We start from the raw sequence: 11944 nt of genomic DNA, 5'->3' as shown, positions 1-11944 counted from the left end.
CGCCATGATCTGCAGTGGGAGCCTCCGAGAGCGCCAGGAGGTATTCCGCCTTTATGAGGTCCGGATCAGACCTCTCGTGTAGCATTCAGCAGCGCCTCATCTTGTTCGGCGGCTGTCCGGTCAGCGGCCGCCCGCGTCTCCTGTGGCCTCGCCTCACTCAACCGACTCCGCGGCACAGGCGCGTGAGGCGGCGCGAGCCTTCAACTCGCTCCATGCCTCCTCCTCCTCCTCCTCCTCCTCCTCCTCCGCTCGCTGGCTCGCCCTCCCCTCCGAGCACGCAGCGAGATTCTCCGAGATCCTCCGAGGTTCTCCGAGGTTCTCCTAGGCTCATCCTCCACTCCGCCGACGAGCTGAGCGCGCAGCTGCACCTGCTGCAAGCCTCCCTAGAGGCGGAATGTGCATTCGTGTCTTCCCACCGGCGCTGTCTCGAGAGGACACGTGCTCGCTGCAATCGGCCGTATTCAGCTGCACTCGCTCTACTCGCCCCCCTCCTTCCCACGGTGCTCTGAACCCTCTGCACAACACCGTCTTCCCGCCCCGAGGTATGCGTACTCAGCGCGTAGGCAGTCGGTTGGCTACCGCACCACACCGGGACCGAACCCACACTGGATTCGAGACTCTGGAGGTATGGGACTAGGCACGCCTCCCTCCGCGCCAGCCCTTTCTTCGTCGCGCTGCTCGACATGCACGACCCAAGCGGCAGGCGAGACAGTCGGCACTGAAAAGCACTCACGCCACACGCGCGCACACGCACACACACACACACCCACTCTCACACAAACACACGCACGCACGCACGCGCACACGCACGCACTCACGCCACACGCGCGCGCACACGCACGCACGCACGCACGCACGCACGCACGCGCGTGCGACACACGATCACTCGATAGGTAGGGAGGTAGGAAGGGAGGTAGGAAGGCGAAGAGCAGCCACGGGCTCGGACTGGGACACCGGCGCGAGGTATGGGTGGGGACGCGGGACGGGAGATGACGGCCACACAGGAGCGACACTCACACAGACTCACAGACTCACAAGACGCTCGATCGCGCGACTCCACCCACCCCCCACTGACGGCCGCAGCCATCGGAAAGCTGTACGCTGCTCCTCGCGTACCCAGTGCGGCGGGAGGGCAGCCACAGCCTCCGAGAGACGCTCGAGAAACCTCGGATCAGTGTAATGGGTCAGTGCATCTCGTGGACTCTCTCTCTCTCTCTCTCTCTCTCTCTCTCTCTCTCTCTCTCTCTCTCTCTCTCTCTCTCTCTCTCTCTCTCTCTCTCTCTCTCTCAACGCTCCTCGCAGGCGCCACGCCGCCGCAAGGCGCATGCAGCTGGCTGCCCGCCGCCGCAGCTCCCTCGGACACCAGCCGCCGCCGCCGCCGCCGCCGCCGCCGCCGCCGCCGCCGCCGCCGCCGCCGCCGCCGCCGCCGCCGCCGGAGCCCCGCCCCACGTCGGCGCCGCCTTGCCCGCCGGTGGCGGCGCTTGCCTCCGCCTCGCCTCCGCCGGCCAGCGGGTACGAAGCCCTAGGCTCCGCCCCAGGCTCCGCGCCCGGATCGGCGAGGCGGGCGCGCCTCCCGTTCAGCGCGGCGGAGGAGGCGCTGATCACGTCGCTCTTCGGCTCGCTCGGCTTTCGGCAGCGGCGCCCTCGCCCGTGGAAGCTGATGCTCGACACGGCGCGCCGTGACGCGCCCGGAGTGATCGCGGCGTGTCGCAAGCGCCGTCGAAGGACGCGGCGAAGGGAGACACAGCAGCACGGACTCGCCCTCATGTTTCCTTTTAGGCGTGCCGCAGCGCCGTCGACCTAAAGGACAAGGCGGCCAACTTGGGGCTGCTGCAGCGGGCCGACGTAGAGCGCGAGAACGGGGCCGACGCGGCCAATGCCCCCCCGTCGCCCCCGCCGCTGCCGCCCCCGCGCAAGCAGAGGCCGAGGCCGCAGGGGCTGGCTCGCTGGCCTGAGGCGCTCTCGCCTGGCACCGAGGGTGAGGGCGAGGAGGACGACGAGGACGAGGACGAGGAGCAGCAGGAGGAGGAGCGGGGGGGGCGGGAGCAGGAGCCGGAGGCGGCGCGCGCGGCGGCGACGGTGGCGCAGTCTCCCCCTCCTAGGCCGCCGCCACAGCAGGGGCACCCAGCCGCCTCCCCGCCGAGCCGGCAAGACCCACGTTTGCTGGCGCGAATCGCCATCGTCTCCCTCGCCGGCAATGTCCGCGACACGTCCATGACACGTCCGAGACATGTCCACAGGCGCGCGTCGTCGAGCTCGCCTTCGCCGGCCGCTGCGTCGGAGAGATCGACAGGGCGCTCCACTTGGAGGGCTTCTTGACGAGCACGGGCACGCCCTGGCCGCGAAGCAACGACGGACGCGTCGTCGTGCGCGCGCTGCTCCGCGCCGGCGTCGCCCCGCTCCCGGGCGGCGACGCTAGAGTCGCGCGCTACGTCAAGGAGCTGCAGGAGAAGGGATACGGAAGGGCCGCGCGCGGAGGCTAGCCGCTCACACACCAGCAGCAGCGGCGCCAGTTTGTCGCTCGCGCTGACGTTCTCGCCGTTCGGTCGGCTTCCGGTCCGGAGCCGGCCGGTCGCAGAGCGGCTGCGGAGGGCGGTCGCCAGGAGAGCTGTGCTCCCGGCCGTAGCGATCACAGGACGCAGCTCTCTCGCCCGGAGCCGTGGTTTGATACCCAGTGATCCATTCAAGATTAACGGCCGGACTCGCAAATACTTCGGAAAAAGAATGTTAGAATCCAGCCTCTCTCACAGCACACTGGCACGACAAGGGCGCAGACTGGCGAGGACCACACTCCACACACCGGCACACCGGAAAAAGAAAAAGAACGCTGCGCCCGCGGATTCCATCCCTCCGACATGCTCAGCACCTGGGTGATAGCGACGTCGTTGGCGGCCTAACCGCGGCAACAATCCCCAAACTCACAACAATGGCGCAAAGCGGACATACACCCTTGTAGCTCGGAGGGGCATCCAAACTAAAATGGGGTCACCGGCCTATAAATCATCGGCCCATAAAATGCGTCGACGAACAGCTGGCAGACGAACCGCCCCTCATTCACGTTGACAAAATTGGACGTCGCCGCCGAGACGTAGCCAGAGTAGTGGACGCAGGGGTGCCCCTTCCACGCCGTCTCGCCGTCGTTGCAGTGGCGGTGCTCCTCCACCTTGAAGACCGAGATGCCCCACGCCTGGTCGCCCTGCTCCGGGCTGCACGTGGACGTCGGCTCGAGCAGCGCGATGTTCTTGTGGTCCCACGCGCTTGAGACCAGCGCGTCCGCCTCTGCAGCGTCGCCCTCGATGGTCTTCGCGAGGTGGTGAGGGAAATCGGTAAACTTGACCGCCGTCTGCGGGTAGTAGTTGAAGGCGATGTCGGCCATGAAGTGGGCCGCGGTGTCGCCCTCCGTCTCGCTCGCCTCGACGTCGCGCTCCTTCATGACGACGTTGAGGTTCGAGCAGAAGCCGGAGGTGGCGATCAGCCAGGCGGGGTCGTCGACCACGTCGGGCACGGGAGGGGGCTTGGGCGCAAATGTGGTGCTGCGAGCGGTCGGGTTGATGTCGTCGACAGTTTCGGCCTGCGCACGCCGGAGTGCGCGTGTGAGGGTCAGCCTGCCTGAGTGAGTAATTGTAGCAGGGCGGGCACCGGCAGGGTAGATGCCGGCAGCGCGACGAGCAGAAGCGAGGCAATCTTCAGCATGGCAGTCCAAGATGTACCCCGCGCCGCGGCCTGTTCAATTTCGGCGTTTTTTTTGAGAGCGCCTTCGTTGTTAATAGTACAAACCCAATGGTCCTCTGCGAGCGGTCCTTCGGTGCAGACGCACACACGCACACGCCACGCCGCACCGCGCGCCCGCCCACCGCCCCGCCCAGGCGGGAAAGAGGTGGGGAGATGGGACAGCGAAGGAGGAGCACGAGCACGTATGGGAGGGTTCAGTAATGCGCCACGCTGCCCGGCGTCTCTCACTTTCCGGGACAGCCCCGCCCTTGTGAGGCAGGAAAGTGACGGCTACCCCGTACGCGCCTGTCGCTCTACTCGTCGCCGACCGCCCATCCCCCCCTCCTCGTTCCCCCCTCGAATGCTCTGGACCCCGACAAGCCGCCCGACGTTGGGCCTCTGCCCCGCACGCCCCCGCCCCTCGCTCACACCCCGGCCCGACACGCACTCTGCCCCGCACGCCCCCGCCCCTTCTGCCCCTCGCCCACACCCCGGCCCGACACGCACATACAAGACAAACCCGGCGTCCTGCTCTCAAAAGAAAAAGAAAAAAGGGAATGAGGAGACCAGCGGGGGAGACTCCCCGCCTATGCAAGCCCCAGAGAGGGGCCGCCATCGCCGAAGCTGTGCCAAAGCATAACTCCAAAACCCGCGGCGGCCCAGGGGGCCTTGGGGGCAGCCTGCCGGACCGCCGCTGCACGGGGCTAGGCACCAGAAGACGAGTGGAATTGATGGATTGGGCTGTTGTCCGTGCCTCCCCTCTAGCCGCGTCTGCTCGCGCTGCCCACCGCCGGCTCTCCTCCACGATCGACGGCCACGCGACTGCCGGTCCTCTTGCTCTGTCCACGGCTCGGCGCTGCCCCTCCTGCTCCGGTCGCATGTTGAGAGGTACTGGTTGAGAGCAGTCGAGACGTCGTCCGTATCGGCCGGGGAGTCGTCGACGCCGTCGCCGCGCTGCTCCATACGCGCCTTCAGCGCCGCGGAGCGCTTGCTCTCGTCCGACCGGCCGACATGGCAGTTGCAACGGCGCGAGTTCAACTCAGTAAAAACGATGGCGCGCAAAATTTTTTCAAAAAAGAAAAAGACGCCGTCGGCGTCCCAGATCCGGCACATGCTCCGCTTCAGCGCCCTGCTCCTCGCGGTGAGGGCCGCCCACGTCGAGGAGAATTTCTCGCACGCGCCGGACCCCATCACCGGCGAGCACGGCCGGCTGCTCCTCTCTGCCGGCTGCTCCCAGTGCTGCAACGGCGGCAACTGCCTGCAGGGCTTCAACGGGATGCCTGGCATCTGCTGCTCCCGCGCGACGCCGGGCTGCTGTCCGATGGGCGCGTCGTGCGTGCGGTGCAACATGCGCTTCATCTGCTCCAACTCTGCGTAAGACAATGTTCAGCGCCGAGCAGTGCTGCAGCGAGCCCTCCGGAACCCTCTAGACGCCTTCCTTTAGGTACGTCTCGAAGAGCCACCGCTGCTCCATGTGTGCCGCGCATAACGACGTCCCTGCAGAATGTCGCAGCGGCAGTATGTCCCACGGTGCGGGGGGCCTTTTCCTCCTCCTCCTGCTCGTCCTCTGCGTTGGCTGCTTTTGCATGCAGCAGCAGCAACAGTACGAGGTCAGCGCTGTGTGCCACAGCTCGGCCACGCCTCGGTCCCATCTGAGGCACACACACACACACACACACACACACACACACACACACACACACACACACACACACACACACACACACACACGCACGCACGCACGCACGCACGCACGCACGCACGCACGCACGCACGCACGCACGCACGCACGCACGCACGCACGCACGCACGCACGCACGCACACACGCACGCACACACACACACACACACACGCACGCACGCACGCATGTCGGCCATATCTCGGCCATATCTCGGCCGTACCTCGGCCGGTATCTCAGCCTTCGTCTCGCCAGGCGCGCTCGTTTTATGGCGAACCCGCCGTCGGCTACCCCCCGCCGGGATACCAGGGCTACCCAGGGCAGCCAGTCTACGGCCAGCCCGCGGTCCCGATGTACAGCCAGCCGATGTACGGCGGCGGCTTCGGCGGTCCGGGTGTCGGCATGGCCTCTGGCGCGGCGCGGCGGCGTGTGAGAGCGCGCCGTGAACGGCGTCTGTTCACGCGGCCGAGCTGTGTGAGCAGGCGCGGCGGCTGGGTTTGTCGGCGGCATGGCGGCCGGAAAAGCGGTGGAGGGGCGGGAGGCAGCTGTGGGCGGCGTCTCTTCACGGCGTGCGCTGTGAACAGGTCGTCGGCGAGATGATGAGTGGCGGCCATCATCACGGAGGCGGCTGGGGGGGCGATGGCGGCATGGGCGGCGGCGGCGACATGGGCTTCGAGGCGGACATGTGACGGAGCAGAACGGCCGCCGCCGCTCGCGCGTTAGATTCCTTTCACAGCAAGGTAGGGATGCATCCTGTGGAGAGCGGGAGGCGCCGGGCAGCGCACATCTTAAACACCGACAGGCGACACACCGGGACGCCTGAACGGAAATGGCTTTGGCGTGTGTGGGGGGCACCCAGGTGGTTGTTGCACGAGTATTCCCTATGGGCCAAAAAAGCGTCGAATGTCCCAAAAAGCGTGTCTCGAGTTTGTGGCAGCCCCACAGCCGGCGCGCGCGTTTTCGGTCAACTCCTTCCGGGCTTCCCGGACGATTCGGAGGTATTTGAGGCGCCTTTCCACATCAAAGATTCAACATCTATCATACGGCGAAACAATTCGGACCACTCTTTCTGCTAGCATGCTAGGCTAGAGTGTTCCGCGATTTTGTCGTTTTGTCGGAAAGGGGGGGGGGGGCCTTAATGCATCTCAACTCTGACGCTGATCGCACGTCGTTCCTTGGGGCTACTGCGTTGCGAATTCGAGTCGGAGGTCGAGGCAGCAAGTGGACACGACCACTCGCGAACAGGACGCGCCGACGCCCTCCGGCGCCAGCCGCCTCGACACGCCGCGCGGAGTCGTGATATGAGTCCACGACTTTTTTCTGCGGTGTGCGGACGCGCCGGGACTTCCAGGGCCAGCCAGGCTCTTAAGAGATCCGAGTTTGCGCCTCTCCCGCCGTACCCCGCCCGTTAATATTGAACTCGGCTACGCACGTCGCACGACCGCACCCCACACTCCAGTTGTCACCAGCGGATGTGCAACCCGCAAACACATACTCTCATAATGCGCCTCTTACTCCCGGAGGAAGCTCTGCCACTGTCGGAGGATGCCGCTCGGACTTTCTGAAAGACTGTGCTATGGGCGTGGCACGCACAAGCTCTGAGCTCTTCGCTGAAGGTAACATCAGGTCTCCTCCGCGGAGGCTCCCACAGCGGCCGCGAGGCTCTGGTCGTACGCCCTCCAGGTCTGCGTCTAGGGTACCCAGGCTCCGGGCCGGTGTGCGGGGAGCGAACCTTAGCGACCGCCCAGAAGCTTTCTGAGCGAGCCAATCGGGCCAGGATCATCAGCATATGTCCCCTCCACAACAACGTGGGCGTTTGAGCGGTATTTGAGGAGCACCGCGACTCTGAAGTTCGGCCGGGTGGTCTGCAGACCCCCCCCCCCGGAGCAGTAGAGGCTCCGTGGGGTCGAAAAGTCGACGCTGGGAGTCGCACTCGTCAAACCGTCGCAACACCACGCGGTACGCACATACCGCCCACATCCCCTCCACCGCTGAGAAGGCGCAGATCGACCGCCGGGCCGCGTAGCCGTCGTTAAGGAGCGGTTTTTGGAGCCGTACGAAGAGGTCCTCCAGACGGGCGAAGATGCGGTTTTTCGACGACCACACGCGATGTGGTATCTGGTTTTTGCTAAAAACGGGCCGCCTAGTGCAGCATCACTAGTACAACACGCAACCACACTGAAAGCTCCACACTAGCCGGTATAGGCGAGCGCCGACGGCGTCACGGTCGCCGGAGTGGACGCACTGCACACACACTGTGACCGTGTCGTGGGTGTGACAGTGCGCGACACAACCGTCGGCGCCGCGCTATCGCGGCGCCCCGCAGTCTACACGCCTCAGGCACACCCCTGAACGCGCCATGGGCGCGCAGATACACCGCAGCGCCGTGGAGAATCCACACCTGGCCGGTCCCGAGCCCCGTCCTGGGCCTCCAGGCGGCCGAAGCTCGGCGTTCGGGCGGGATGAACTTGTCGGAAATGGAGCAAACTTGGCGCGGCTCGTCGCTCGCGGTACCGGGTGAGCCTGGATAGGGCAAAATCTGGGGTGAATACGAGGGACAGAGGTCGCAAGTTTGTCGCGCAAGTTTGCGCGGCGTGGCGCTGCCCCGCTGCCGAGGGCGCCACCAACCCGTGGCGGCGGCATTTCCAGCCCAAATTGGGCGTTCCGTGCGCCTTGCCGGCGAGAGTGGACGGGCTGTGCATCGTGGGGGGGGGTGAGTGGGAGGGAGGTGGTCGTGTGCCTACTTTGTCGGCCGCGCGCGAGGAAAATACTGGGTGTGAGGCGCGCAGGAGGCGAGGGTGGGCGCGCCGGCGGTCGAGCCACCGAACAATTCGACGTGGCGCAGCTCCGCGCCGGCGGGGACGACCGAGCACATGATGTCGGCGGCGGTCACGCGACGAGGGAGAGCCGCAGGAGCCCTCTGTGGAGCAGGCGCGCGAAAGCAGCGATGAGTGGCGCTTCGTCAGCCACCTGTGGGCGGTCATCGGGGTGACGACACGCCTCAGGACACGAGATCCGGGAAGGGCATGGTGTCACGCGGGCCCTGTCTGCAGCAGCAGTGCTAACTAAAACGACAAAATTCCGGATGGACCGGAGACTGTCTACTCTTTCGGCGCACCGTCCTCGACCGCGCTGAAAAGCTGGCTGGTGGTCGCCGCAGCGCGTCAGCGCCACTCCAACTGGTTGGGCACCTCGGCTGGGTCCATCAGCAAGAGGCCCGCCCCGTCGGGCGGCCCCGGGAGCGCATGATGCCCCTCCGAGAGGCGCTGACGCCCCGCCGAGATCGCGCTGGTTTGGCACGAAAAACACGAGGCGCCAGGATGTGAGGTTACCGACTGCACTCCAAGTGCTCCAAGTGCCAGGGGGGGGGTGGAGCCTCGGTACCCTAGATGCGGCTTCGTCGTCCTCCTCATCTGCCTCCCCCTCTGCCTCGTCGTCAACTCGCGCAAGTAGGGGCAGGCCCTCGGCTCGGCCACCTCGTTGGAAGAGTTGGCGCCGTCGCGCGCAGCGCTGGCGGGCGCGAACGGCGGTCGGAGCCCCGGCCGGGTGTCTAGTATCTAGCATGCACGGCGCTGCCGTGGGCAAGCCCGGTGTCATCTGTCGAGTAGTTGTGCAACCGTGTGTGATATGACGGCGTGGGAGTTTGACGGAGGGGCGCCGCAGGAGCGAAAACTCCCGAATGGGTCGTCTGGTGGTTGGTCTCGAGTCGGAGGAGAGTTGCTGCGCTTGCTTTAATTCTGATCTCTTCTCCACCATGCTACGAAATCAGAGCATTTTTACATCCCACGAGGACAACACAACACCCAGCAAGACCCAACAGGGCGGCGTTTAATTTTGCGCACCTGCTGTCTCTCTCTCTCTCTCTCTCTCTCTGTCCGCCGCCTGCGGCGGCGCTGCGCGCCGCCTACGCGCGCTGCGCGCGAGTTTTCTCTCTCTTTTCCTGTCTTTTTCACAGTGTAATTTACCAAAAAATGCCTCATTTTACCTCTGTGAATCACAGGCCAGCGCACAGCGCCATAGGAGGTATTTTCTTCTCTACATGTAACAAGGCTGTGAAATACATGTGTATGTCGGTCATCGTGTTGGTCTGGAGCGCCACAGCCGCCGCTCCGCATTACAGCACCCTCTCGTCGACACTCCCGCCCTCGACCCCTCCTCTTGCGCCCTCCTCCGACCGCAACGTCCAGTCCGCGCCTCCTCCTGCCTTCGCCTCGGCTCCTGGCGCCCGTTTCGAGTACGTCTGGAGTGAAGGCTTCCTCGGCGCAGGTGCGTGCCCTCCTGGATCGTCACCGCCTTTTGGCAATGCCAGCCTCGCTCGGCCACCCAATCACTCTTTACGTGCACCCTCTCGACGCCAGTCGTCCTCAACATACACAGCACGACGCCCGCGCGAGTGCTAACACACACGACATTCCACTCGTCCATGACACGCCCGCGGCCGTACCGACCGACCCAGGCGGTGACGTCGAGCCGGCCGCAGTCTTGCCGGTTCGCGAGGCGCTGGAGCGGTGTAGCGCCAATTCAGCCTGCCGCGGCGTCTCGTTCCGAGGCTCCAACGCCACCAGCGGCTCCGTGCGCGCCTACTTCAAGATTGGGGACGCCGTCAGCGGCTCGCCCGGCTGGTCGACCATGCTGAAGTCCGCGCCAGTCACGCCTCCCGCGGCCACCCTGCCGGTCGGCGGCTCCTCGCGCCTCTCCCTCCGCCTTCGGCGAGACTACTTCTCGGTGCAGAACCTGTCCCGCACGGGCGAGGACTGGTCCTTCTCGCGCCCTCTGGACAGCAGCTCGACCCTGCCGCTGTGTGCCCATCTCGGAGACCTCACCATTCGCCTCCGAAGCGGCGGCGGAGGCGGTGACGGCGGCGGAGGCGGCGGAGGCGGCGGAGGAGGAGGAGGCGGAGGAGGAGGCGGAGGCGGAGGCGGAGGAGGAGGAGGCGCTACTCCTTGGCTGGCACTCTCCACCATCGCCCTTGCCGCACCGGCCACACCGCTGGTTGCGGCGGCGGGGGCGCCGGCGCCGGGCGGCGGCACCGTGCTGGCGGCGCAAGAGGTGAGTGCTATGCTCAAGGCTTCGGCGCCGGCCGACGCCCTCTCTCTCAACTCCGCCAACTCCGCCGCCGCCGCCGGCTTGCGGGTGGTGCGGTCGTACGAGCGGTCTGCGGACGGCGCGGCCCTCGTGCTGCGCTTCAACCTGACCAACGGCGGGCGGTCGCCGGTCGAGGTTGGCGCACGCACACACACCTCACCCACGCGCACCGGGCCTTGCACTGCCAATGCCGTGTCGTCTAGACGTGGAGACGCGAGGGGCTAGCCTGGCCCTCGCCCCGCCACCTCGTGTGTGTGGAGACGTTGACCTCACCTCTACCTTGCCTTAGGTCGGCGCGGTCGGGCTTGCAATGCCGGAGAGCCCCGGCCACCCTCCCGCCGGCATCGAGTCGGTGGTCTGGAACGACGCTCACGTAGGAGGCGCGGCTCACTCCGCATGGCCCCTCCTCACGCCTCCCTCTTCACACACCTCGCTTCACGCCTCCCTCTCCACACCCGCCCTCTTCACACCTGCCCTCTTCACGCCTCCCCTCTTCACACCCTCCCTCTTCACACACTTCGCTTCACGCCTCCCTCTCCACGCCTCCCTCTTCACGCCTCCCTCTTCACGCCTCCCCTCTTCACACCTGCCTCTTCACGCCTCCCCTCTTCACGCCTCCCTCTTCACGCCCGCCCTCTTCACACCTGCCCTCTTCACGCCTGCACTCTTCACACCGCCCTCTTCACACCTCCCTCTTAACACCCGCCCTCTTCACACCTCCCTCTTCACACTTGCCCTCTTCACACCCGCCCTCTTCACACCTGCCCTCTTCACGCCTGCCCTCTCCACGCCTGCCCTCTCCACACCCGCCCCTTCACCCCTGCCCTCTTCACGCCCGCCCTCTTCACACCTGCCCTCTTCACACCCGCCCCTTCACACCTCCCTCTTCACACCTCCCTCTTCACACCCGCCCTCTCCACACCTGCCCTCTTCACGCCTGCCCTCTTCACACCTGCCCTCTTCACACCTCCCTCTTCACACCTCCCTCTTCACACCTCCCTCTCCACAGGCGCGCACGGCTGGGTCGAGTTTGTCCGAGTGGTGGGCGACGAGGCGACACTCCTGGTCACGCCCGCCGACCTCTTCCAGGACCTTTCCTGGACCGTTCCTGGAACCTTCCTGTAGGCGACACTCCTTGTCACTCCCGCCGACCGCATCAGCAGCCCGCTCGAGGCGTGGAGGCCGATGATGGAGGATTTGGGCGGCGGAGACGCGTACGAGTGGGTCGTCGCGTCGGCGGCCTGGGCGGCGGAGTGGGCGAGCAGCCTTAGAAGCGGAGCACGTGCTCTCGGAGTCCAACTCGCGCTGGAGAGCGCTACGAGAGGACACGTCTTCAGCTGCACTCCGCTCCACTCCGCTGCACTCTCTGCACTCGCGGCCCCTCGTATCGACGCGGCGGTGCTCTGCACACACCGCACAGCACCGCACCCCCGCCCCGAGGGTGGCCTACCCACCACGTAGGCTGCCCA

At 66.0% G+C, this 11944-nt stretch overlaps 5 protein-coding genes across 5 annotated transcripts; 4 read left to right on the top strand and 1 right to left on the bottom strand.

Annotated features, from left to right (window-relative positions):
• Positions 1 to 53: 53 nt before the first annotated feature.
• EMIHUDRAFT_250045 (hypothetical protein) lies at positions 54 to 2483 on the top strand (the record flags this gene model as incomplete). Its single annotated transcript, XM_005758426.1, has 6 exons — positions 54 to 58; positions 326 to 396; positions 1539 to 1693; positions 1780 to 1845; positions 1936 to 1978; positions 2284 to 2483. 6 exons carry the CDS (start codon positions 54 to 56, stop codon positions 2481 to 2483), a joined length of 540 nt encoding a protein of 179 aa, XP_005758483.1.
• A 227-nt stretch (positions 2484 to 2710) lies between these two features.
• EMIHUDRAFT_460156 (hypothetical protein) lies at positions 2711 to 3717 on the bottom strand. The gene is made up of 2 exons (XM_005758425.1): positions 3640 to 3717; positions 2711 to 3571 (listed from the first exon to the last, which is right to left on the bottom strand). Exons 1-2 carry the CDS (start codon positions 3691 to 3693, stop codon positions 2975 to 2977), a joined length of 651 nt encoding a protein of 216 aa, XP_005758482.1. The 5' UTR covers positions 3694 to 3717; the 3' UTR covers positions 2711 to 2974.
• A 1260-nt stretch (positions 3718 to 4977) lies between these two features.
• EMIHUDRAFT_446552 (hypothetical protein) lies at positions 4978 to 6305 on the top strand. The gene is made up of 5 exons (XM_005758424.1): positions 4978 to 5085; positions 5156 to 5321; positions 5646 to 5802; positions 5873 to 5901; positions 5975 to 6305. The coding sequence occupies exons 1-5, from the start codon at positions 4988 to 4990 to the stop codon at positions 6077 to 6079; spliced, it is 555 nt and encodes a 184-aa protein (XP_005758481.1). The 5' UTR covers positions 4978 to 4987; the 3' UTR covers positions 6080 to 6305.
• Positions 6306 to 7519: 1214 nt separating this feature from the next.
• Positions 7520 to 8651, top strand: EMIHUDRAFT_372353 (hypothetical protein). Its single transcript, XM_005758423.1, has 3 exons — positions 7520 to 7913; positions 8199 to 8357; positions 8506 to 8651. Exons 1-2 carry the CDS (start codon positions 7853 to 7855, stop codon positions 8339 to 8341), a joined length of 204 nt encoding a protein of 67 aa, XP_005758480.1. The 5' UTR covers positions 7520 to 7852; the 3' UTR covers positions 8342 to 8357; positions 8506 to 8651.
• A 795-nt stretch (positions 8652 to 9446) lies between these two features.
• Positions 9447 to 11699, top strand: EMIHUDRAFT_471222 (hypothetical protein; the record flags this gene model as incomplete). Its single annotated transcript, XM_005758422.1, has 4 exons — positions 9447 to 9656; positions 9847 to 10610; positions 10765 to 10827; positions 11601 to 11699. Coding segments are annotated over exons 1-4 (1131 nt in total), but the record flags the coding sequence as incomplete, so codon positions are not given.
• Positions 11700 to 11944: the final 245 nt, after the last annotated feature.

Source organism: Emiliania huxleyi (genome assembly GCF_000372725.1).
Source record: "Emiliania huxleyi CCMP1516 unplaced genomic scaffold EMIHUscaffold_864, whole genome shotgun sequence".
NCBI classification, from domain to species: Eukaryota; Haptophyta; order Isochrysidales; family Noelaerhabdaceae; genus Emiliania; species Emiliania huxleyi.
This window is presented reverse-complemented; position numbering and strand designations above follow the sequence as displayed.